At 47.0% G+C, this 25,611-nt stretch overlaps 1 protein-coding gene across 1 annotated transcript in view; it reads right to left on the bottom strand.

The window, feature by feature from the left end:
- LOC135368170 (uncharacterized) overlaps positions 1–20,296 on the bottom strand; it is an 84,033-nt gene extending 63,737 nt beyond the window's left edge. Inside the window, exons 1-2 of the mRNA XM_064601293.1 lie at positions 20,232–20,296; positions 8,359–8,453 (exon numbers count right to left, since the gene is read on the bottom strand). Of these exons, the coding sequence (XP_064457363.1) occupies positions 8,359–8,453; positions 20,232–20,263 (127 nt within the window). The 5' untranslated portion in view covers positions 20,264–20,296. The remainder of the gene's footprint in view (positions 1–8,358; positions 8,454–20,231) is intronic.
- Positions 20,297–25,611: the final 5,315 nt, after the last annotated feature.

Raw genomic sequence — 25,611 nt, 5'->3', positions numbered from 1 at the left:
ATTGAAGTCGAAGCAATAGTGTTTGCAACCATTGAAATGAAGCTGAACGTCCAGCTTCATTTCGGAAATGAGGCAATGGCCTGATTTCTCTGAAGTGGCTTACACCACATTGACGTTGCCGAGGTTTGATTTGACAGCTCCCTTCATCGTATCGTTCCCAAAGCGTAGAGTGCTGCCGATCTGGTAAAGCTCCCGAAAATACGCTTCTTTGAATCCGAGATGTTGTCGTCGTCATTCGTCTGTTGTAATATAATATAGTAACGCTATCGGATTTCATACGCTTTTGACAATGCGCCAAAGAGTGCAGTCATTTTTTGTTTCTAGAAAAGGGGAAAAGTCTAAGTGACTGATCTACAGATCTACAGATCTACATGGCAAAAAATGGCAGTGTGTACATGAGAAAAAAAAAAGTATGGAGAGGAGCCTGTTAAAACGTCATCAGAGCAGGATTTGGTCAACCTAATGAAATCTAGCAGAAGATCCTTTTAGGTATAGTGTAATGTATTGTTGTGACAGCTGCCTATGCTCCAAATAGGAGCATTTGGAAACTAAAGAAACACCTGGAAACTAAAGAAACAACAGAGAAGATCTCGCGCGAGCACTCGCGACGTTTGGCGCAGATGGGCTGTACATACCGGCGCTTTCTGTGTTGACGGAAGAGCACGTGGTCGGCTCGCAACAGAAGAGCGTTTGTGGGTGGCACACAAAATATGTGCCTTCCCGCTTGGCGCGCTGCGAGCGACTGCGTAAAAGCGCGTGCAAATCGTCGCCATCTTGTCCACGATCGACACCACGCGCTCCCCATGGTGGGTGGTGGTGGTGAAAGGGTTCATCGTTGTTGGCCTCAGGGAGGTGGGCAACGTCACAACTGACGGCCTGGGGGAAGGACCAATGTTTAGTACAGAGGAAAACAAACTGGAAATGATCGTAGGCCTGTCAAATATCCTTTTATGGGCCATTCACATGATCTTCACACCCCTCCAGCCCGATCTTCACTCACCAAGCACGAAATTAATCGCAGCGCACGCCGCAGACCCAATTATTTAAGCTCGGCGCACCTCAGGTGGTCGGAAAAAGAGCGATGGTGACGTCGATGTCTCCGCCCTCACTTAGCGTCACAGAAAAACGTAATGTTTCACGATCTTTGTTTTGCTTTTCTTTTTTGCTTGCGAAGACCTTTGCGCATAACCACTTCATATCAGCGCTTTTCGTACCGGGGAAGGGCAAGAGCTGTGTCCGGCAGGATGAAATTACTGATACGACACGCGACTACGAACACATGAAGGAACGAAAGGAAGGAAATAGAAAAACACAATCGAGAAACATACCGCGATAAGGGTTTGCGAACATTGCGCATGACGTTTTTCTGTGACGTCAAGTGAACGTGGAGATATCGACGTCACCGTCACTCTTTTGGCGATGACTTTCTGTTTCTGCGGGCGGTCGAGGTGGTTGGTTGGTATCTGAGTTTGTGTTGGAGCAGGTGCATGGCTGCCCGTTCAGACGCCTGCAGATTCAATTCACATGGGTGAAAGGAGACGTGGTTCACGTGATGCTAGTGTTAGTAGCGGCTCGCTATGCCGCTGTCGTTTAGAAAAGCACATAGTGCTTTAAAGTGGGACTCCGCAGCAAAATCACTACAAAGATTGTGGCATGGCAGTAACCCTTGGGGTGTCAGGAACATACATACGAAATATTGCGTTCCCAAAGTGCGCAGATGTTATTCGAATGAATGATTACGAAGTGAGGGCTTCGCCTCTGTGAAGCAAGAGGGCGCTGAAAGCAACACTGCTGACGTCATCCGGCATGGAAGAATGCAAGCTTCGTAGCAGACGACAATACTGCGTGACGTCACAGCATCTTCCTCCGAGCGAACCGCTGTTTTGCATTTTGGTTTCGGTTTCATATTGTCATCATTTACGAATTACAGTCAAACCTCGCTTTACGAACACCCTTCGTTTCTCAAAAAGTCGTTCGTAAATCGAGGTATTCGTAAATCGAGGTCCGAGGAGTGCAGTGCACAAATACCTCACAAAAACACGGGAAATTAATTTGAATAAGTTTTATTTTGAAAATACCGCGTAATTGTGCTTTGCACCATACTTTCTGCGGGGTCTATCCTGTTTAGAAGAGATGACAGAAGTCTGACACTTGACTGATCCACCCGGTCCTCAAAGTACCGTATCGCGCGCGGATGAGACTGTTTCCAACGGCAAATATTACGCTTGTCACCGGCTGTCAGAACTGAACGCCTTCTCTTGGAACGGCAAGATGTTTCCATCTCGGAGACCTGGTCCAAACACACAACCGTTCGGCTGTAAACGCCCGAATTATTATTTCACGAAATGGTGAATCATGTTTGTGGAACGTAGCGACGTTGGGACATTGTATGTTTGACCTTCGCAGCATGTACTGAGGAACTTTCATTATCCTCCGGTCCATTGGCCTGGTCCTCTGTACGTTGAAAACTCCCGTTCGTATATCGAGGTCAGAATGGCTTAGCTACTTTGAGTCCGTTCCCTAATAATCCGTTCATAGTTCGGATATCGAGGGTTCGTAAAACGAGGTCAAAATACACGGAAACAGTTTGGTTCCCTGTGGAGCCGTTCGTAAGTTGGGGGAATTCGTATATCGAGGGTTCATAAAACGAGGTCCGACTGTAATTACTCACAAAATGATTGCGAATGTTGTATTCGGCATCAAGGGAGCGGTTTGTGTTCAGTATGACGCTCAAAAGAAGTGACAGGGCGCTGACAAGTTGCATGATGAGAGGGCGGAACCCGAGACAGGGAGGGAAGAAGGACGACACAACAAGGAATTCTCGAACACAGCAAAAATTTTAATTTTCCAAAGCTCTATATATTCAAAAACATCCGGAGAGGAGGAAGAGGAAGGAGGTTTTTGACCTCTTGCACAACCTTGTGGTGAATGCTCCCAGCTTGTGTGGGGTAGTGGCCGTGAACATGGTTCCAAGTCGTGCTCGGTGGATTGCCGTCTTAATGGGTCGGCTGGTGTCATAGGGGATGAAAGCTGTATAGCTTCAGGGTCGATGAAGGAGAGGTAGTCCTCTGGTCGAAGGGACTGTTTCCATGCTCTGCGGGCCCGCCTTGTGGTGTTTTTCCTGAGGAAAGCGGTCGTATCTGATTTCCCGAAGGGGACTGCCGAGAGCCTGGTTTTGGTGAGGGCGTCTTTGGCTGTTTGGTCTGCTACTTCGTTCCCGGGAATCCACAGTGTGATGGTACCCACTGCACCCGTATGATGTGGCATTTGGCTGTAGCAGAGGTGTTTGCCTTCGAGATTTTGTATGCGAGAATGTCAATTGGGTCCTATCTTTGAAGGGTCTTGAGGGCAGCCTTCGAGTCAGAGCAGATGACTCAGTTGTACGCTGGGGAATTTTGTATGTGCCAGAAGGCCTTCAGTAGGGCGTGGATGTATGCTGTTGTGGACGATGTGGCATGGCTCAGCCTATAGCCTTTGGCTGTATTACCGACGACAAAAGCGCTCAACGATCTGCCGTTACCACAGGAGCCATCGGTGTGGATCTGTGTGGAACCTGGGTAGTGTTCTTCCAAGTCGGTTAAGGAGAGTGTCCCAAGAGCCTCGGTTGGGGTGTCTGCTTTCTTTTGAATCCGGCCTTTTGGGGAGTGTCTTCTCCACATACTTTAGGGCTTTATGCCATGATGTCTTGTGTCTCTTCTTGAGCTTTTCCACAAGAGGGTGAGTGGTGTGCTTGGTAAGGAGTCTGATAAGGTGTCTTTCCGTCTCCTGTTTTCGCAGCGCTTGGATCGGGGGTTCTCTGGCCTCCATTAAGACCTGTTCGGGCTGTTTTGGGGACTCCAAGGACCACCCGTAGGCTCAGGCTGAAGGCGCGTTGCAGATTTGCTTCCTGTGTTGCAGATAGGTTGTGCAGGTGAGGTATACTGTGGGCAATGGTTTGCTTGACCAGACCACAGTGAACAGTTTGGAGTTCCTTTTCGTGGCCCCAGCGATGACCTGCTATCATTCTCATGATGTTGACATAATTGTTTGTCCTGCCAACGAGGCGTTTGATATGTTGCTTCTAGTTGAGGTCTCTCGTGATCGTGATTCCGAGGAACTTGTGTCTGGTTACCGCTTGACCTCTCTTCCTGCAATGCAGAATTTGAAGTCCCTGAGGCTTTTCCATGTGAACGGCAGGTAAACCGTCTTATCCACGGACAGGTCCAGGGCACTTTCTTCGAGGAAGAGAGCGACAGTAAGAAGACACCCTCTGTAGACACCTGGAGGGACTGCTTTGCTGTTGGGCCCAGGTTGGCGAGGTACTTCCAAGATCCAGTTCTTGCAGTGTAAATTCAATGTCTAGTTCCTCCGCGCTACTGCTTGCACTCGGCTGTACCTCTACTAGGGCATTTCACAGCGACTGGTGATAGAGAGGACTGGATAGGGGGCAGTTGATGGCTGGTTCAGTTTGGCCAAGAACTCGGCAGCCATGTCGGTCTCCGGCGCATTTCTTTTCATTGCGATGGTGCGTAAAGCTGCTGCTTGCGTTGCGTGGTTCTTGAGGCTCGTGACTATGGTCCAGAGCTTGCTGCAGCTGGTCGATGGCAAAAGCGCACTGCACATTTCCTGCCATGAGTGCTTGGCAAGCTTTTGCAGGTGCCGTTTGGTCTTCTCCTTGATGATTTTTGCCTCGAGCCAGTGCTGGTACTCTCCAGTGCGTCGGTACCGTCGTTCAGCTTGTCGCTGTACCATCCGGAGCAGTTCGTACTTGACGTGGGCCTTTCTGTAACTAGCAGCTATTGTGACTTCCTTTGTCGTGGAGTTGAGGTTATCTGTCAGGGTCTGTGCGAAAGTATTTGGGCACGTTGGACCATGGCCGAAGGACGCTGTGTTCAGGTGGTGGCCGAGGTGAAATACTTCGGTCCATAGCGCGCGCTACGGTTACTGTAGTGCTTCATCAGTGGTTCGAGCGGTTCATGTGGTGATCAAGCTTTAATACTGCAAATGCTCCCTGAAGTCAACAATTAAAAAGTTGATTATAATATCTCTCTTAATTAGTCCCCTAACTGAGCGAAAAATTGGTTTCTTAGTAGCAGCCCCGTCCAGTAATCCAATGACATAAGTAAAACCCTCCTCGTTTTATGAAAATTTGTTGGAGTATCTACTGTCAATAGTAACAGAACATTACAGTCGATAGTTAAGTATCGTAAAACTATCGATACTACTGTCGATACTCAACGATCCGTAGTTTTCACACTATCGATAATACCATCGAAAGTCGGCTATCGGTACTTTTACATCAATACTCTAATCTAGGTGTCAGTTGCAGCACTGCTTTCACTTATTATCGCCTTTACACCTCTAGTCGTGAATTAACGACCTAAGAACGGCATGTCTAAGCCCCACCGTACGGATCTTGTTCCTATTGGTTGCAATACCTATAGCCACTTCGTTATACACATCTCGGCAAGTAGTGCTTTAAAAGCGATTTAAAAAAAAAGAACCTGTGCCGGGAAACAAGTCTTTAAATACAAGTAGTGCGATGTAGTTTTTTCGGCGGAGCAGCCTGTTGACGGACTACATCGTTGTTATATTGAACACGGGTCTTGAACATGCTAGCAATACGTTGGTTAAGCTCGTGCGCTATGACCAGTGAGCATGCTTGTTTCTTAATAGAGCTCCGTGTAGTATATGGAGGTCAAAGGCGTGCTAACTATACAACTATATGTAAGTTCCCGGGATTTCAGCCGCCGTAGCTGCTGTCCCCTTTGTACACCGCGGAAATCACGTTTGACAAAATGTTTCACAAAATTCGCTCCAAGAAGGCCCCTTAGATGATGATGATGATGATTAAAAAAAAAAAAAAAAAAAATGGGCCCCTTAGAAGTGCCACACAAGAGAAAGCTTTCTTTTGCGTGGGACGGCGGATGACGGCTTCTTTAAAGGAACAATGAAATTATACTTAGTATTGATCGAAACCGAGCTTCATTCATCGCGCATTGCAGGGGTTTTGCTAGCAACCCCAAACGTCCCCTTATAATGTCCTCTCTCCGCCTCCCCCCCCCCCTTAAAAAAAAGGTTTTCCAGCGCCCCCAAAATACGTGCCAAAAAGACCAAAATACCTATAAAAGAGACAAAAAAGTACTCGAGAGAAAACAGTAGACACCTTTGACACTTCCTCGCGAAATCTTAACCCCATCCCCCCCAGATGAGAATCCTAGGCAAATCCCATTATATTCATGGGTCTCTATGCACGGTGTTTTTCATTGCACTCTTCTCCTGTTCTCACTGCGCAATTAAATTCAGAAAAATGTCCAGAAAAAGCAGTGACGAGTAGTCATGACGTAATCGGGTCCATGCGACGTAGGATCACCACAGCAACCGGCGATGTCTCAATTTCCGCTGAAAATTCGTCCGCCGTGGACACAGCGTGGCACTAGTTGTGGCGGACTCTTGGCGTCACGGCGTGACATGGTGACGTGAACATCGCTCGGGGTGTGTCCACACTCGTCACTCAGGATTATCTTTTTTGCGCAAGGGCACACGTTACCTGCCGCGCAATTGACGACCTGTGCCTCTACGTCATTCACTATGTAACGCCGCCGTGCAAAGGATGCTAGTGGGCACTCTCAGCTTTATCAGCCTATCAGCCGACGCGTTTTTCCCGCTGCTTGCTCACCACAGCACACTAACTCGAACCAGGTCTTGTCGTGACGTCAGATGTTTGTAAAGAGAGAGAGAGAGAAATACATGATGACAACAGGGGTCGTCTATACTGTGGCCAAAAAATGAAATTCTTTTAATGCGTTAGCATTAGGAGTGTCAAAATGCAAAAAGTGTATGCGTCTATACGTATGAGATGGCGAAGCCTAAATCACAACAGCGGTGTAGGTGGACAAGCGTAAGGGGGTATAAGAGGGTAAATGTAAATGGAGGCAAATAATTTGAAGTTGAAGTAGTCGAAGGGAAGTAAGAGGTAATAGTAATTGAAGCTAATTAGAGGTAATTAAAGGCAATTAAAGCAATAAAGTTGATTATAAAGCTAATGAATGTAAAATATATGTAATTAAGAGACAGATTAAATGAAATGAAAGATTACTGAAAGTAAGGTTGCCGGAGGTAATTAAATTAAATTAAACGTAATTAACGTCAATTAAAGGGGAATTGAGAGAAATTAAAGAAAGTAAACGTAATTAAAGTGAACCAAAAGAAATTCGAGGTTACCTCATGTAACCTACCTTCAGTAATGAAAGGGTAATTGAAAGTAATTGGGGCTAACTAAAGGATCATTAAATGGACTTACAAAGAGTAATCGAAAGTGTCGAACCGGAAGTCAAGTATAGACAGGAGGTGGACAACCAGAAGTCAGGTTAGACCGGAAGTGGACAACGGGAATTTGGGTTTGGACCGGAAGTGCATACCGTCAAGTCAAGTATGCACCGGAAAAGACGCTTAAAAGCTGGTTCACACATACGGCAACAGCGGACGGCGACCGTGGACGGCACGGCAAATCACGCCGTTTCCTCGCCGTTGTGATGCAGCCTCCGCGGCACGGCAAAAGAAAGTTGAGACATGCTCAACTTATGCCGTGCGGGGGGGGGGGGGGGGTGACGGCAGGATAGGCTCGCCGTTGTTGGCCACACAGAAGTGGGCGTCGTCACGACTATAGCAAAGAAAAAAAAAGAAAACGCATAGCAAAACAAAACACAAAGGAAGGACGGACGGATGGAGGACAGAGGAGGCCGAAGGATGGGGATGCGGCGAGGTGCACGAGCTCATAGGGTGGTGGTGGTGGTGGTGGTGGTGGTGAAAGGGCTTGCCGTTGTCGGCCTCACGTATGTGGGCAACGTCACGACTGACGCCCTGGGGAAATGTGCGTCCTGGGCCGACTTCTGGGCCCTCATCGGGGAAACTTATGCCGTGCCGTGACCGCGCCCACTCACCATCGACCAATGTGTGTTTGCGCATGAAAAGTGCCGGCGCGTGCCGTGCATAGCCATGGAAGAGAAGGAAGGGAACAAGATATGATAATAAACAACCGGTATTGTTCGGGAATTTAGGCGACCACGGCGGGAAAAGAGAGAGTGTCAACAACGGCGACAAGCGACCGCGGCACGTTGCCTTGCCGTTATCGGTCGCCGTCCCTGCCGCTGACGTGTGTGTGGATCCTAACACGTTTCTCTCGTATTTACAGCTAAATCTCCACTCAAATTTTTGGGAGCCTTCATGGCTTCTTCGAGAGTACTTGTTGCAAGAACAAACGGATAACGTTAGTGAAACGTTGTGTGTTGTTCGTTTTGTTTGTGCGTTTATCTCTTCCTTGTCCGCGTTACCAGCTCCAGAAGCAACCGGTATTCAAGTGGAAGCCTAATCGCTTACCGTCTTCTTGGGCCCTCGACATGAACCTTGTAGAGAAGCAAAAGGCTGCGATCCCGGCAATGGCACACCAGTAGGATAGTAATCTTGGCATGCTGCTGAAAAGAAAGAGAATAGAACAGGAAATTTGATTTCTGCAGGCAACGTTTCGTTGTCATTGTAATCGTGCTTATTTTTTATTTGCTTAGCACGAACATTTCAGGAGCATTTGCACTGTGGTGGTGTCCAACTTAGAGCCGAAGTTGCACAGGCCGGGCTTTCTGCACAGGCTCTGCACAGGCCGGGCTTTTCGTGGCCGACCCGAACCCGTGCCCATTCGAAAAAGACCATGCCCCGTCCCAGGGCTTCCTCTTTTTACGCGGCCCGGACCGGTGGTCCACTGAGGAGATAGCAGTCCGGCCCGTTGACTCAGCGAATAGATCCCGGCCTAGTCGTGACTTCCGCGTTTCTAGCACTTATCAAACAAATTTACGAATACATTGATCAGCAGAAAAGGCGAGGCTACAAACATACAAGAACTGGCTCAACCGGGTATCCGCACGAGCGATTTTTTCAGGCGAGATCTCGGCGCAGGCGCGAAGGCGACAGGAGCGGCGTCATAGTTCATTCGGTGCACGTGAGCAACGTCACATCTTCTCGTGCATTCACCTGCCGCCGAGAGATCTTGAGCGGGTTCCACAGAATTTCTCCGGAGAGAAACTGTGTCTGCTAGCTGCGCTGCGTTCAGCGCCGTCCTTCGTCCCGTTTTTGAGGAACTTCTCCATCGTCGCTTCGGACGTCGTTCCGACGCGCTTGGCATTTCTTCCGCGCAATATCTCGTTGGCGGGTGCTTTTCTCCTCGCTCTCCTTTGCCGACATCTCGCCAGATAAAGCCGCTCGTGCGGATACTCGGTAACGGTAACGGACACGATAACAGCACGAGACCGAATTAACTCCGAGAACGCACGCGAGCAAGCGCGTAAAAGGCTTTCTTATACTCGAACGGCAGACAGCTTTAGCTCGTGCAGCGTGCTCGTTCTCTGTTGCTCCAGTACGAACACTCCGCCGGTAGCCAACGCCAGGTTCCTCGATGCGCGTGCTCGGTCATCGAAGTTACGCCGGGGTATATATAAGCAGTCCTTTACGCTACAAGTTTTTGTGGAGCTAGAGGATGCTGTCGACAAACTCCTTCTCACAATCCCCACCCCTCTCTTCAAGCGTTGCGATCGTGATTGTGAAATATCTGGCGTGTCAGGAGCAATGTGAAGTGGTTTTGACACGGTTCTTGAGGGTCGAATCATACGCATAATGCAAAGTCATCGGCTTGTTTTTGCAAATATATGCACAGGAATGACGCAAGCACGTGATGAACAACAACTTTATTTTGAGGATGATAAATGGGGAATTTCATTGTCCTCGGCGATACTCTCCCCCGGTGCTGATGGTGAGACGGGAAATGGAACAATGAGGCCCTTCACAATAATGACCGCATGAATTGATAGCCCTGCATTGTGTGGAGTGAGCTGCGTGACGCGGCCGAGTCACACTCTCGCAAACATATGTCAGCCCGCGGTGCTGGCATATTTTGTCGACCAGGGCTCGGCCTGCCAGGAACACACAGAAAAATAAAAGCGCGGGACGGTGCAGGGGCTCGTGCAGGGCGCTAGTTCGACTTCATGTTCGACACCAAAACTTTGTGTCGACACTGAAACTATTAAAACGCTATAAGCGGTACCTGCTGGCGCTGCATAAAAAATTCTCAAAGGCTGCGTGACTGACAGTTCACTCTGTGTATAGGGTGGAGTCGCCATTTGCAGAAGCGAACGCCGCAATGCCATCCATTTTGAAGCCCACGCTCACCGTGCGTGAATGCTGTGTTCCGAGTTCATCGACTTTTTAAGAGCTCATCTGCTGTTTATTTACTCAATTCGAAAGTGTAGTTCGTAGCTAAGTGTATGGCTACCCCTTTGTCAGTGCATCGTGAGCTGCGCGTTGGCTTCAATATGGCAGAAATTGGTAGCAGACTAAGTGGTTGTCTTCACCATATACAGAGCCAATTTCTTATTTCTTTTGCGGAGTAACTCTGTTAGGATTGACGGAGTACATTTCGTGCCGTTCTTTGATGGAGAACGGCTATGGTCGTATCATCAACAGGGCTGGCGAGAGGAGGTATCGGCCGGGGACGGAGCACGGGGCCTCTTCAGGGGCACGCCCGACACAAGGCTGGACAGCTGCTAGCACCAGGGGAATCGAGGAGGGGGACCAGGGCGGGACTCATTCCAGGGGCCCGTAATAGACTTCTACGGAAGAAACGTCACTGTGACGTAATCATGATGTTGGTTGACATAGTGAAACCGAAACAGCGCGGGCGGAGAACGTCGCCGTTTCACAAAGCCATATGCCTTCACGAATCAGGGGGCGGTTACGACTGCCCTCTTGAGCTTTCTCCGTGAGCTTTTCTTTTCTTATTTTTCTTTTCGTCCCCTTTTCTTTCCTTCCCCTTCTTTTGCCTTTTTTGTTTGGAATAGCAAGCCGACCTTCGTCTGGCTGACCTTTCCTTTCTTTTTCTTAATAAACATATTCCCCCCCCCCCTCCGTGCAACCGGTCTCTCGACCAGCTTCTAAGGCCCTTTTGTGTATCTGTCTGTGTGTATGTGTGTGTGTATTTCGTTCTCTTTCCTTTTTTTGTTTCTTTCTTTTTTCTTTTTTTGTTTTTTCCTTTTTTCGTTTTTTCCCTTTCTTTCGTTTTCTCTCTTTTTTTCGTTTTCTTTCCTCTTTTTCGTTTCTTTCCTTTTTTTCGTTTCTTTCCTTTTTTTTCGTTTCTTTCTTTTTTTTCGTTTCTTTCTTTTTTCGTTTTCTCTCTTTTTTTTCGTTTTCCTTCCTCTTTGTCGTTTTCTTCCTATCTTTTCGTCCCCTTTCCTTTTCCGTTCCTCTTTACGAAAGGAATAGCAAGTCGGCCTTTGCCTGACTAACTTTTCCTTGTTTTTTTTTCTCAATAAACATATTTCTCCCACCCCCTTTCACGAAGGTCACGGGTGGCTTCTTTGTATTAGTGGTACACACAAATGAGGTCACGTCTTTAGTCGCTTTCCTGTATTCATTCGCGTTCCTACTCCACCACGGAAAGAAAAGAAAAGGCTTCATCCCAAGAGTTGCATCGTCTGAAAGTCAATGTCGTAATACTGCGCAGAATGTGGTTGTTATGTCATGCGAGCAATATGATTCAATAGAGGGATATCGCTCTGAAAATCCTGACCGGTGTTCCGCAGGGCAGCATCCTAGGGCCCCTGTTGTTTAACCTGTACATTGACGATATTCTTAATATGGCATCCCACGCTATGTTTTTTTTTTTATTTATGCAGGTGATACTGCTATATTTTTCGCTGGTGCCACATTTGAAGGAGTAACTCGTAGGGCAAGCGCCGTCCTTCAGGCGATAAGTCACTGGGTAACAATTAAACATTTAGTTATAAATACTAACAAAACGAAAGTTGTATTATATAAGCAAAAAAACAACAACAACAAGAAACAAAGTAGTAACTAACTTAGTCGGTAGAAATCTGGGCCATGATCTGATTGAAATGGTAAAGCTTGTTAAGGTGCTTGGTGTGTATTTTCCCTCCGACCTATCCAGGGAGTGCCACATATCCCATGTAAAGCTCAATATATCAATATCGATAGGACTTTTGAACCGTCTGCGTCATGTCTTGGCTTTGAGGGTGAAATCACTTGTATACAATTCACTAATTTCTTCTGATGATTGATTGATTGATTGATTGATTGACAGACAGACAGACAGACAGGCAGACAGACAGACAGACAGACAGACAGACAGACGGACAGACAGATAGACAGATAGATAGATAGATAGATAGATAGATAGATAGATAGATAGATAGATAGATAGATAGATAGATAGATAGATAGATAGATAGATAGATAGATAGACAGACAGACAGACAGACAGACAGACAGACAGACAGACAGAGAGACAGACAGACAGACAGATAGATAGATAGATAGATAGATAGATAGATAGATAGATAGATAGATAGATAGATAGATAGATAGATAGATAGATAGATAGACAGACAGACAGACAGACAGACAGACAGACAGATAAATTTATTTCACACGGTGTTGGAAATCAGAGCAAAAAAGCCATGTGGCTCGACTCTGTCTCGCGCAATTGCCATTTATTGTCTGGGGCACTGGAAGTTTGAGAGCCATAACTTGTTTATTGACCCTACAGAAACGGGCGGTTCGTATAAAAGCCGATGTGCCTTACGATGCACAAAGACACAGCCTTTGTTTACTACTCTCAAGGTAATGAAGATAACAAGTATTTACAACTATCATATGTTCAAGTCTTTTCTAGTTGCCACACACAAAATAATAATGTTATGTTATCCTTGTTTGCGTTACGACACTTGTCGCAGCGTACTCGTCACTGTGACAAATGGACAATACCCAGGTTTAGGACTCACTACGGCCATCAGTCCCTGTCTTACACCCTTCCGTACGGTTTAAACAGTTTTCTTACCCAGAAGGTGCATATCAACGACCTCTCCTCCCACTTTCTCGCTATTTTGTAGACAATGCCATTGTAGTATTCTGTCATAGTTGTGTTTTAAAGGTCTATTCTTATGTCAAATAGCGTTCCATATTTCGTACTAAATAGATTATCTTGTTCATTTGCTGCATGCCGTCGCGACGATCAAGGGGTAAAGGGGTATGCCCTTGTCAAGCACTTCCCCCGATTGTGTGTGTGGAAGTTGCAATAAAGCATCGTTTATCGTTATTACGACTGAATTAGTTCGCACTTGCTTTGTATAGAGACACCACGTGCTCTCCGACAGCAACTCCGGCCCTCAGGCTACAGAAGATGGAAGAGCCCCGTAGCCACCTTTAGAAAGGGCTACCGAAAAGATAGGGCTACCTGTTGAATGGAGTAGAACAATGTCATACAGCTAGTAGCACGCAAAGAATTACAAAAAAAAAGTTCCAATATGAGAAGTCACATTTAAACGTGGCTTTCTTGCGACTTATTGATTTTTTTGCTATAGTAGTAGTTTCGGTCTACCAAGTTCATTAGCAAGCTCACACAAGTTCATTACCACAGTAGTTTTAAAAGCCATGTCTTCGTACCACCTGTAATTACGCCACCCACTGAATACATTTTTCCCAAACAACTGTACTGTACTGGCGTGGCGACGTTTGACTTACAAACATATGCTAGACGTGCAGTCAAAGAACTCCGGCTATTTTTTGCCTAGAATATTTCACTGGCTTTGCACTGGGCTTTCAGTGGTGGGTTAGCTTACCCTGACGGGAGGAATCACGTGTTACGTGACCTCCTGACGCCATCTGCTCAAAGGTTGCCTGCCTGCGTACTGCTGATGAGGCACAAGAGGGTCGAAACAGCTGTCCAGTACTGGCATGGCGACGTTGGACTTACAAGCATATGCTACAAGGTATATATAAACAGGTAGCGAAACTCCCATAGGGCCCTGCGTCTTCAGATGGCGCCATGATAGAGACTGTCAGCGCCATCCATCCGTTGCGCGGACTACTACTCTTGTAAATAAATGACGTCACACATGACGTCAGCAGCATGAATAATAAGTAGTGCATAATTAGCCATGGCACGTTTGCATTCGCGTACTTCGTTTGCGCTGTATACCCTTCCCCTTTTCCTTACCGAACAATGCTAGTCACCCAGGACAGCAATACCAGACGAGAACAGAGAAGAATAAATCACATCAGGTTTAATGACACATATCAGTTCGAAATACATAGAGTTATCACAGGTTTTGACGAAGGGTACGTGATAACCACAAACAAACAGGAAGTTTCACTTAATGTCCATTCCTAACCTAGACCTACACGTACACGTATAGTGATTAGCTGTTTGTATTTCTTCAACGAGTGGTCATAATGGGTCCGTTGCAAAAAACATGGCATCGTTGGTGCACAGCTGATTCGCTAGCACTCACGCTATCATGGCCGGTCTTGCCATGACGAAACTTAACAAACAAACAAACAAACAAACTTTTTTTTTTCTCGGGGCCAGCAACACGGGATGCATAGCACTCATCTGTTCACACGTGTTAATCTTGGCCTACAGCTTCGAAATGTGAACGTCGCTTCCTGTTTAATCCAAAAAGTGTACGAACTCCGCATTAGAATGCACGGGTACACGGCACGGATAAAAGAATGCACGGACCATGACCTACTACTATACTAGAGACCTGGACATCCGCAATGCTCCCAGCACCGGGGTAGTAGTTCTGGCAATCGCCGCTTGGCTATGGGATTTGGCGCCAGCTCGCACTATTCGTTACCACGTGACTTGTCGAAACCGCGGCGATGTATGGTAGGCTGTGTTGACAACGACGAAGCAGCATAAGAGAGATAATAGCGCGTGCTTAGCAACAGCCTGTGTATCCCTGCGTAGCAGACTAAAGGCGGTGGCAAGGGTGATTCCCTCTCCCCAATAATGCTATGTGGCGCTTGCAGCGGTCACTAACGTAACTAACCCGTGACCCGTCTCTCCCATAGGGGATCGCCAGCTGTCCAGGTCTCTAGTATAGAGTAGGTCGTGGCACGGACAAGCGAGCGTACTGCTACACATGCGCAGTGGAGCAGGATACGGAAACGTACCCAGGTGGTAGATGATTTCGTATATGTGTACTAGTGGTGCAGCAGATAGATTTTCCTATACTTGAATTTTGAATAAACTATTACTTTACACAAGACCCATGCGCGCGTCGTAAATATTTTTTGTTTACGACCGTACCTGTGCCACCAACACCCAGAATCGCTCGAGTCACGGAGATGACAGGGTTGCCGGGACAGATTTGGTTTTTTTTTCCTCGCTTTCGCTACCTGGGTAAATTTACCTCGTATGCTATACGTGCAGCTATAGTAACCTAGTGCAGTCAAAGAGCTTCGGCAATTTTTTTCCCTGGTATGCTTCACTGACTTTGCACTGGGCTTTCAGTGGTGAGTTACCTCACCCTGACAGGGGGAATCACGTGTCACGTGACCTTCTGACGCAATCCGCTCAAATGTTGCCTCCCTGCGTACTGCTGATGAGACCCAAGAAGGCCGAAACAGTTGTCCAGTACTGGAATGGCGACGTTTGATTTACAAACATATGTTTCCCTGAATGTGTCTCCCGTGAGTGCCTTTTGTGCCAAATAGTGACCTGGCCGCCGTGGTCCTTCATGTGTTATGCAACACAACTCATCCCGTATCTGTTTGAATTTGATGGAGTAGTACACCATTTTTTATTGTATCATATATGTTTGTATCTTTATTTGTATGTTTGTAACAAACCTAGCTCTTCTTGCTCACTACCTTACAACGTGTGTTATATATATTTTTCTTTAAACTTCTTGTTAGACCTCAAGAAGTGCGGCCTTCTCCCGTTGAAAGTCTCTTCTCATTAAAATTCAGATGTTCTCAACCATCTTCTCTCTGTTGTGCAAATTCATTGTAAAGTAAACATGACTTTCCATTTCTCGTCATTAAATTAATTTATTTTTTTCGCAGTGGTGAGCAACCCTAAGGACACACGCTCGGATGAAACATATGATTTAAATTATCTGATGGACAGGAATTAGGTAGCAGGCGTAGCTGCACACAAAAGCTACTACAACGAAGTAAGAGTGGTTTCAAATCTAGCTGTCTTGTGTTACTGACGACATCACACAAGATGTAGTATCCCCCATGGTTCTTTATATGGGGGTGCGTGTACAGTGCAATCAACAGATGCTATTTACAAATCTGTGTTTTGTTACTGTGCTGAAATGGTGTAGTCTGCATCCGAGAGCCATAGTGAAACACAGGCAGCAAAGGACAGACTTTTGATGGCCCTGAGAAACTTGGCAACACATTGTATAGGGACTCTGGATGCTCCCTAAATTTCCAGAACACCGAGGTCAAGGCTGCGTTTAAACAACAAGTGGTCAGAGAAATCCAAGATAGGTGCATGTCTAAGCTGTCCACTGTTGGACTTACTTCTGTCCGAGATGCATTATTTCGAAAGAGGACGACTCAGCGTGATACTACGGCTGCCTGTGAAATAGAATGAGGAGAGGCGGAGAAAGTCTATAACACTATCTTCTTGTTTGTGATTCTGTTGGCTAAATTGCCATTTGTTAGCAACATGTGTGTGTGTGTGTGTACTTTCCAGAGTCTGCTAATAAATATATCATTTGCGAGCAAGCAGTTGTGTTGTAGCTGTCTCAGCCTGTGCTCTGCTGCTTGTGTTTCACCGTGGTCATGTTTGCTAATGAAAAAATAAAAAAATAATAAAAAAAAATAAATAAGCATCACGGAAAAACACGAAAAGAGCGACCTGGAAAGCTGCCTGTTCTAGTGCTCACACTATGACGGCAATGCAATGAGGTAACATTCATGAAGTGTACATAGTAGTACACATCACAATGGCAACAAATTATTCTGATTTTTCTGAACTATTTTATCTTTGGAGCCCTGATTGTCCGGTCTATTATCGAAGCTTTATATGAGTCCCCACTTGAGATATTTTAAAATTGCTGATCCTGTACAGTCCGTTAATCTTGAAGCTGTACTGTGATAAGGTACAAAAAGAGTCTATCTGCATTTATATATATAGGAATAGTTTGTAAGGTGGATTCTTGTTTATATTTATATTTGCATCAGGTCCTAACATTGATGATTGATGTAAATAAAGCGATTTATTTGCTTGCCAAACAATGCACAAGTGTAGTCTTTTCTAGCGAGATATTCCCTTGCGAGTTGTTAGATGCTGTTTTTTTTTTCCCAATCGTGATGTACCAACCTGCCCACACTATTGCCTTCAGAGCAATTATCCCTGGTTTTTATCAGTATTCGCTTGCGGAGAGTCTCAGTATTCTTCATCGTTTTCCGTTACGCACGCGGTGATAATAATTAGTGAGTCGTTATCTGTCAACCCTTCTTTATAGGTAGGTGCTTATGAGGCTGCGGGATTTCACTATACCCCCTATAGCCTTACCTCAGTAGCGAAGCCGAGGGGGGGGGGGGGGGGTTGCGGGTTCCAACACCCGAAACCGTACCTGCGGCAGGTGCTTTTGGACAAAAATGGAAATAAATGTAAAGTCCTCCTCCCTTATGTAAGGTTCCCATAGAACCCCTCCCGAAATATTTTTCCTCCTTCCCCGTTGCCTTACTTACTCAATTGACAATTTCCTCAACAATACGTAACGTTATGAGCCAGCCCTTATCATTTGTCTCCAACCTTCCACTCGCAGTCCTCCAGAGTGGAGGTTGCTGTAAAAATCCCGTTTTCGAAAAGAAGCATGTCGTTACCTGCAACTTGGTTACTCAAGAAAAGGCAAAGTGACAAGTTGCCACTCTTTCAGCACGCTCTCCGCTTAAAGGTACTATAAAGCAGTCGAGGTCGAACTTATGCAATCAGCATGACGTGAGAGTGCTAGACTCAAAGGTTCAGCACAACAAGTAATATGCGCAGGAGTTTACTCTATGTATTTCTAATTGGTAAATAAAAAAGCAGTCAAGAATGTCGTGGCGACGCCTGGTGGGAAGAAGTCCTCAATTTGTCAAGCAACCCTGTAAACAAGGAGACCGATAAACATATGGCTTTCCTGTTGGGATTTGCAAATACTACCTTTTGAGAAAATGTAATTTGTGCGAAAGAAAATAAACAAAAGCCGAATCTTGCACTCAGTAGCTAAACGGCTATACCTGGGCCTTGTTTCAGCACCGTGGCGCTGCTATCGTACGTCGCTCTGTTTGGCCCAGAGTCGTGCGCATGAGACATTTTCGCCGCCGTACTTGGCGGAGTTGGCGTTTCGTCGGTCCGCTTCATGGAGGTAAGAAACTAAGGAGATGCCCTAAGCGCCTCTCCCAATGCAAGCGAGCGTGCTGTGACCCGCGCATGGCATTGTGGTTAGTTGCCCACACACGTGACCCATAAACGTCACGGCAAGACGTCATAAAACATGGCGTCCTCCATGTCCGCGGCGTATCTTACCTGAATACAGAGACGAGCTGCGGCCGAATAACTTGTTTCCGCTTTCATAACATCTTAGAAGTTATTACACCCGTTGAAACACAAGATAGATCATCTCAGTGTGGAAGCAATGGATCACTAAATCGCTAGAAGACGTACGTACGTCATCGTGACATTGCCTGCCTTCTCTTCTGTTTTGCTCAACTTTTGTTGTGATTTATCACGCGGCAAATGTTGAAACAACCCATAACCTTCAAAGTATTGTGCGAATGGACTCCTTGAAGGTAAGACGTTTGTTGAAGATGAGGTTTGCTAAACTTCCAATCCTCCGAGCAGACCGCCATAACGCCGGAACATGTGGGGATCACGTGACCGGGCAACTAGATGGGCGTGGTATTGCCAGGAGCGACCACTAGAGGGGTCCCACGGCCCTCCGATCTTATAGCCCTCTCCTTAGTTTCTTACCTCCATGGTCCGCTTCGCCACAGTGTTGCCAGTAGATTTAAATTTGCATTTTTTCGGGAGCTATAACGTCTGCGTGAGAATATTTTGCGGCATTTTACTCCCGGAGACGTACACAATTCGGGGCACACAAAACATGAGGTTGCACTTCGACTGCTTTATAGTACCTTTAAAACCTCGCTCTCGCTCTCAGCAGTCTCCGCTTAAATGCGTCATTGAACTGGAAAATACATAGGGAGTGAATTTTTCGGGTTAGATACCGTTCTCCGATTCGGGGGCATTTAATCCGGCTGCATTTAATCCGGCATTTAATCCGGCATTTAATCCGATCCGGCATTTAAATATCTTATTCGGGGAGAAATCGTGCCATTTTTTTTTTTCCCTCGATGGCACCACCGAATGGAACAGTCTTCCATTGTCGCTAGACATCACTCATGATATAACTGCTTTCAAACGTGCTTGCAAACTTTTGCACTTTTCTCCAGATTTAAGTTACTGTTCATGCACATTATTTTACGTGTATTCAACTATTCATTATGTCTCACTCTAGGTATCTACACTCTTAAAAATGAACTTCGCCGCATAGCACGCTCCTAGCCAACCATCAACTCGAATGATATCGTTATCTGCCCTGATTTGTTGAAAACGAGGGGCGTACGCCATTTCTGTGACACTTATGCTGTTCATAATTGTCACAGAAAAGGCGTACGCCCCCTGTTTTCAACAAATCAGGGCAGATAACGATATCGTTCGAGATAATGGTTGGCTAGGAGCGTGCTATGCGGTGAAGTTCATTTTTAAGAGTGTATGTGTTCATCCATCCTTTTACGTGTGTGTCTAGCTGCAAATATCGCGTTTATCTTGTTCTTTGTTTATCAGTGTGCCTAGCAGTGTGATGTATATACGCGTTAATCTTGCTTGTTATTAATGAGTGTGTCTAGCTATAAATATGCGCGCGTTTTTCTTTTTCCTTGTTTGTTGTTTATCTCGTTCTTTTCCTTTTTGTTCTGTAACTCCCTCCCTCATGTAACGCCCCATCCGGGTAATTTGAGGTATTTACATAATAAATAAATAAATAAATAAATAATTGTGCGTTCGGGTGTTACCGGGTGTTTCTATTTTTTGCCTTCTCTCTCTTTTTTCAGGGGAGGGAGGGATGACTTACAAGCGTTACTTTCCAAAGGCATAGACAGTGCTGACACACATTGGTGTACTTCTGGGACCGTAAGTGATCCATTCTTCCATGTGTTGCATGTGGCCACGTTTGTTCGTCCTCAGTGGAAACGTCACTTGTGGATTTCATAGTGACCAGAACTCGGGGAGAAATCTGGCTTAACCCGAATCGGCGGTTCGTTCGGGGGGAGGGAGGGCGGAATCGGGGTCTAGCCCGAAAACGCCACTCCCCAAATACGCAATTGTAAATCCCACTTACCTCCGATGATACGGATCAACCAGAAAAGGCATCACTAATCCGGAGAGCACTATATACACGGTGAAGTCCAACAAAAACTGCAACGGATATGACAGCTTTCGCAGGTTCCTCGCTCGAGAAGCGATAACCGAAAAGGATGTCTCTCCTTCCGGAATCCGTCATCAGTGAAGAAAGCCCGACTGGGAAGTTTCAACAAGCTCATATCCTACTTTGTAGCGCCATACAAGAGAAGTGCGATGTTAGAGGGTTTAATTGCTCCTAACATTGAAGCGAGTTCCGTCCACCACCGTGCTGTTTTCCTTCGTTTACCGAGACGGTAGCCAGATGGTACGTCGAAAATAGCTTTCCGAACGCACTGCTGTTGTTTGTTTTTCTTTATTGTTATTATTATTATTATTATTATTATTTTTTGACCGTGAAAATGTCCGTAGGTTCGGTCTGGCAGCCAGATCGAACTTTACGGTGCAACGAAATTATGCTCAGTTTCACGACGGGATAACTGTATACGGGTAATGAACCTATAGAGTACGACTCTAGCCAACAAGGATGTTGCGCCGGCCGACGTGCTACGGCCGAGCTACGTGCGAAGGAGACAACAATAGAAAAGTAAGCAACCTCGCGGCAGCCCATCTCGCAAGCGCATGATCGGTGTGTCGTCGGAGAAGCACTCGAAAGGTTCTACCAGGACTTCAAGCGATATCGGTTTCAACATTTCAACACACACTTTATAAGTTTGCAACGTCGAAATATCAAAGTTTTGCCAGACTGTCGGCGTATATGGAACTAAATTATGATCAAATTCGAAGGAAACCGCAATGAGAAGCAGGGAGCCCGCAAAAGCCCACAAAATCCAGCCTTATATGAGTGCCGAAGAAGATTAGCGACGGATGCAAAGCAGGGCTCGAAACCGATATTTCTAGAGGTTCGGTTCAAGTTCCGGTTCAAGGTTATCGATCTCGTTCAAGTTCGGGTTCACCGCGACCAAAATAGCGGTTAATCGGTTCGAATAGGTTTACGCCTGTTGCGCTAATCAGTGTACGATTTTGTGAAAATCATTATCAGATTGCGGCGATTATCTTGCTCCTTCATTATTCCTCTTACCCCCTCGCCTCTACACTTCATAGGTGTAAAGAACCATGCAGTTCACAGCACATAATCTTTCACTGCACCAAAAAGTGCTGGGAAATGGCGTACAGCAAGCATACCACTGAACTCCGTTGTAAAAGCCTATGCCCAATTTATAAAGAATAGACAGAGAAACAGTAACAAACGACGTTGGGCTAGTTGGTGTACATACTACATGGTTGAATGCGCACAAAAAAAAAAAAAAAAAAAAACAAGGACGAGAAGAACAAGAAGAGGACAACACAAGCGCAACTCACAACTCATTTTAATAAACCAAAAGACACAAAGCCCGCAACACCGCGACGCCACCTACAGAAGCAACAGCCTGATTCAGGGTCATCCCAAACAGGTAAGTGGTTTCCATGCGCTGCTATCAAGCAAGAAAATCTCATTCTCCGATAAGGCCACGGACGCCTGACTGACGCACTTACCGCCCATCTTGCTGATAGCATAGGCCTCTACTATTTCTCTAGTCAAGCCATTAGATGAAACAGCAACAAAAAACCTCCTGCACTGTAGCTTGACCAGCAACGAAAACCACCACTTATCTCTGTTTGGGATGACCCTGAATGAGGCTGTTGCTTCTCTAGGTGGCGTCGCGGTGTTGCGGGCTTTGTGTCTTTTGGTTTCTAGTGTCTTCACTAGTGAAAGGAGGAAACCTACCCGTGACACGCCAGGACGCAGTGTCACGGAGAACGCTAAAGGCCGGCTAGCGATAAGTCAAAGGCGGCTCAACCGTCGACGGTATACACTTTACAGGCCTCACATTGTGAGGCTGCACTAAGAAAAAAACACAAGAAATGAACACGAACAAGCGAATACTTACCCAAACAAAGCAAAGAGAACACAAAATTACCGGTCAAGTTACAGGCAGCCCTCGACTTCACTATCAAGTCGCATACCCCACCACAAAGGTGACACATGCTGTTCACAACTGTTCCTAGAGTCTTCACTAGTGGAAGGAGGAAACCTACCCGTGACGCGCCAGGAGGCAGTGTCATGGAGAACGCTAAAGGCCGGCTAGCCATAAGTCAAAGGCGGCTCAACCGCCGACGGTATACACTTTACAGGCCTCACATTGTGAGGCTGCACTAAGAAAAAAACACAAGAAATGAACACGAACAAGCGAATACTTACCCAAACAAAGCAAAGAGAACACAAAATTACCGGTCAAGTTACAGTCAGCCATCGACTTCACTATCAAGTCGCATGCCCCACCTCAAAGGTGACACATGCTGTTCACAACTGTTCCTAGAGTCTTCACTAGTGGAAGGAGGAAACCTACCCGTGACACGCCAGGAGGCAGTGTCATGGAGAACGCTAAAGGCCGACTAGCCATAAGTCACAGGCGGCTCAACCGCCGACGGTATACGCATTACAGGCCTCACATTGTGAGGCTGCACTAAGAAGAAAACACACAAGAAATGAACACGAACAACCCTAGTAGCAGAAAAAGTCTAGAAAACGTTTTATTTTGGCTAAACTGGGATAGAAGACGTTCGAGACGTTATCGAGACATTTGGAAGACGTAATTAACAGTACGTTTATAAGACGTGTTGATATAACGTTTAAAAAACAGCATAGTAATACCACTATAAGAGCTATCCTAATTTACGACGTTTCGAAAACTGTTTCGTGTCGCATCTAAAAGACGTATTTGGACACCGGTTTTAAGGACGGAAATTTCAAGATGTTTTTCTCGCATGTGTTCGGTTGACGCTGTCTTGTTTGAAGATTGTTGTTAGCAATTGTCGAAAGATCCAACATTTGTCGAACTCTAAGAAATGTGAAGCCTATAGGCAGTTACCGGATTCTTCGACATATCATTTGAAGGAATCTTCTTGAGCCCCGGTGAACACGTTAATTCGTACCACGGACAGGCGACAAGGGATGAAAGTTTTTCGTCTTTCCTTATGATTTCTATGTCGTGTACCATTTCCGATCGCACCCTATCGAAGGCGCACACCGCTATCACAGCTGACGGCCGCCGCCTTCCTTCACCCCCCCCCCCCCCCCCGTACTCCGCTCATTGCCTCATCCTCTCTTCTCCAACCGCTCTCCCTTTCTCTCTGGTAACCCTTCCCGCGTCTTTTTTTTTTCTCTTTCCTCCTTTCCCCCCACCAAACCCTCCCTGTCATTGTCATCTTGACACCGTGCGGGTGATGTCCATTTCGCTATTTGTGTTCGGTCACAGCCCAACGCTGGACGGCCAGGACTGCGAAGTTCCTGCGTTTCCTGCTATTCCCGTCAAATAAAATAAGGTGAGTGCAGTAGATTGTAGTAACCCTGATCAGAGATGTGATTGGTTCAAGCACCAATGGAAAGCGCTGGTTAGGAGGATTGATGCGTTCGTTGTAAACGCGTGTCTCATCCGGCTTCTGTGGTATTTTTTGGCGTTGCAACGCAGTCTGGTTGCACGTGTGGTCTCTCTTTTATTCTATTGCAGTTAGGGATATACGATCCCTAGGGATATACGATAGGGATATAAGATTGTGACTGGCACTGGATAAATCTGGGGAGCACAGTGAAACGTTCTCCTGAGCCTGGAGAGTTCGTGGGATTTTCATATATTTTCTAGTCACATGTACATGGTCACTGCGTTCAATAAATTGTTCCATGGAGTACATTTAGCCTTATTTTGTTGTGTCATTCTCACATGCCCAAAGATATGCCGAAAGTGAGTGGTCAACATGTTTAGGTGTGTGGCAGCTGCCATGCCATGAAGAATGTAGAATGCCACGAGGTGAGTTGCCGTGACATCCCATAACTTGCTTCGGCCAGTGCAACTTGCATCTTGCGTTACAATCATACAGTGGGCTTCGGCCACTGCTCCCAACTTGCATCTTGTGTTACAATCAGATAGCGTGCTTCGGCCTGCTCTCCTAATTGCATCTGACATTTCAGCAGTATTATAAATGAACAAGGGGGCGTTAGTCATGGATGCTGGGGTAATTTCTATTTCATTTACAGAGCTTCAACCTCAACTTCCTTGAAGATCGAGGACATCCACCTCCCTGGTACCACGACGGCTGTCGCCTGCGACACGTCGCAGGGCCGCCCTCGTCCTTTTGTGCCCGTTCCCCTTCGACGTGCCGTCTTCGCCTCGTTCCACGGCCTTTGCCATCCAGGCATCCTCGCTACTCAGCGGCTCATTACCCAGCGTTATGTCTGGCCCCACATGAAGAGGGACATCAAACGCTGGGTCCAGACCTGCCTATCTTGCCAGCGGAACAAGGTCCATCGTCACACTCACCTTGCTCCTTCTGCTTTCCCACTCCCGTCGAGCCGCTTCGACCACATACATAGACCTCGTTAGCCCCCTACCATTGGCCAGCGGTTTCCGGTACATTCTCACCATCGTCGACCGATACACGCGCTGGCCGGAACCGTCCCCATCACCGATGCTACCACCCCCACCATCGTCCAAGCGCTCATCAGTGCGTGGATATCACGCTTCGGGGTACCCTCTGTCATCACCACTGACAGAGGTCCTCAGTTCGAGTCAGCCCTTTTTACCAACCTCATGCGGACTCTTGGTACGAAGCATTCCCGCATCCAACAGCCTCGTTGAGCGACTCCATCGGCTGCTGAAGGTCGCCCTCCGCGCCGCCCAGCACACTCCCTGGCCAGAAGCCCTGCCTCTCGTACTGCTGGGCATCCGAACATCCTTCAAGCCCGACCTCGGCTGCACCACTGGAGATCTTGTTTATGGTGCCCCCTACGCCTTCCCGCTGACCTCCTTGAAGCCTCGCCTACCCTTCCGCTCCTGGCTCCCGCCGACTACTTGTCCCGGCTCCGGCACACCATGGACGCTCTCCGCCCAACCCCTCCCCGTTCCAGTCGCGTCTCCAATGCCTTCCAACACCCCGACCTTGACCGCTGCTCGCACGTCTTCGTCCGCTGCGACGGTGTAAAAAAACCGTTGCAGCCACCTTACTCCGGGCCCTATCCCGTCATACGGAGAACCCCAGCCTACTTCACGCTTCTCGTCAACGGCAGGGAAGACACCGTTTCCCTCCACCGTCTAAAACCTGCCTTCATCGACGCCTCCACCTTGCCGGCCGTCGCATCGCTTGGTCCCTCCGCCCCGCTTCCCACCAGTTAGCCTGGAGGCCCGTCGCCAGCCCATTCGAACCCTTCCCGTCCACATGTAACATGGTCCAAGCGCCTAGCCACCAGTCGTCGCTTTACGGCGACTCCCTAGAAGGGGGGCAGCTGTAGCCGCACCACTACCTCCATCGGCAGCGCACCCGGA

This window comes from Ornithodoros turicata, chromosome 9, assembly GCF_037126465.1.
Source record: "Ornithodoros turicata isolate Travis chromosome 9, ASM3712646v1, whole genome shotgun sequence".
NCBI classification, from domain to species: Eukaryota; Metazoa; Arthropoda; class Arachnida; order Ixodida; family Argasidae; genus Ornithodoros; species Ornithodoros turicata.
Note: the sequence above shows the minus strand (reverse complement) of the source record. Positions and strands in the feature narration are given on the sequence as shown.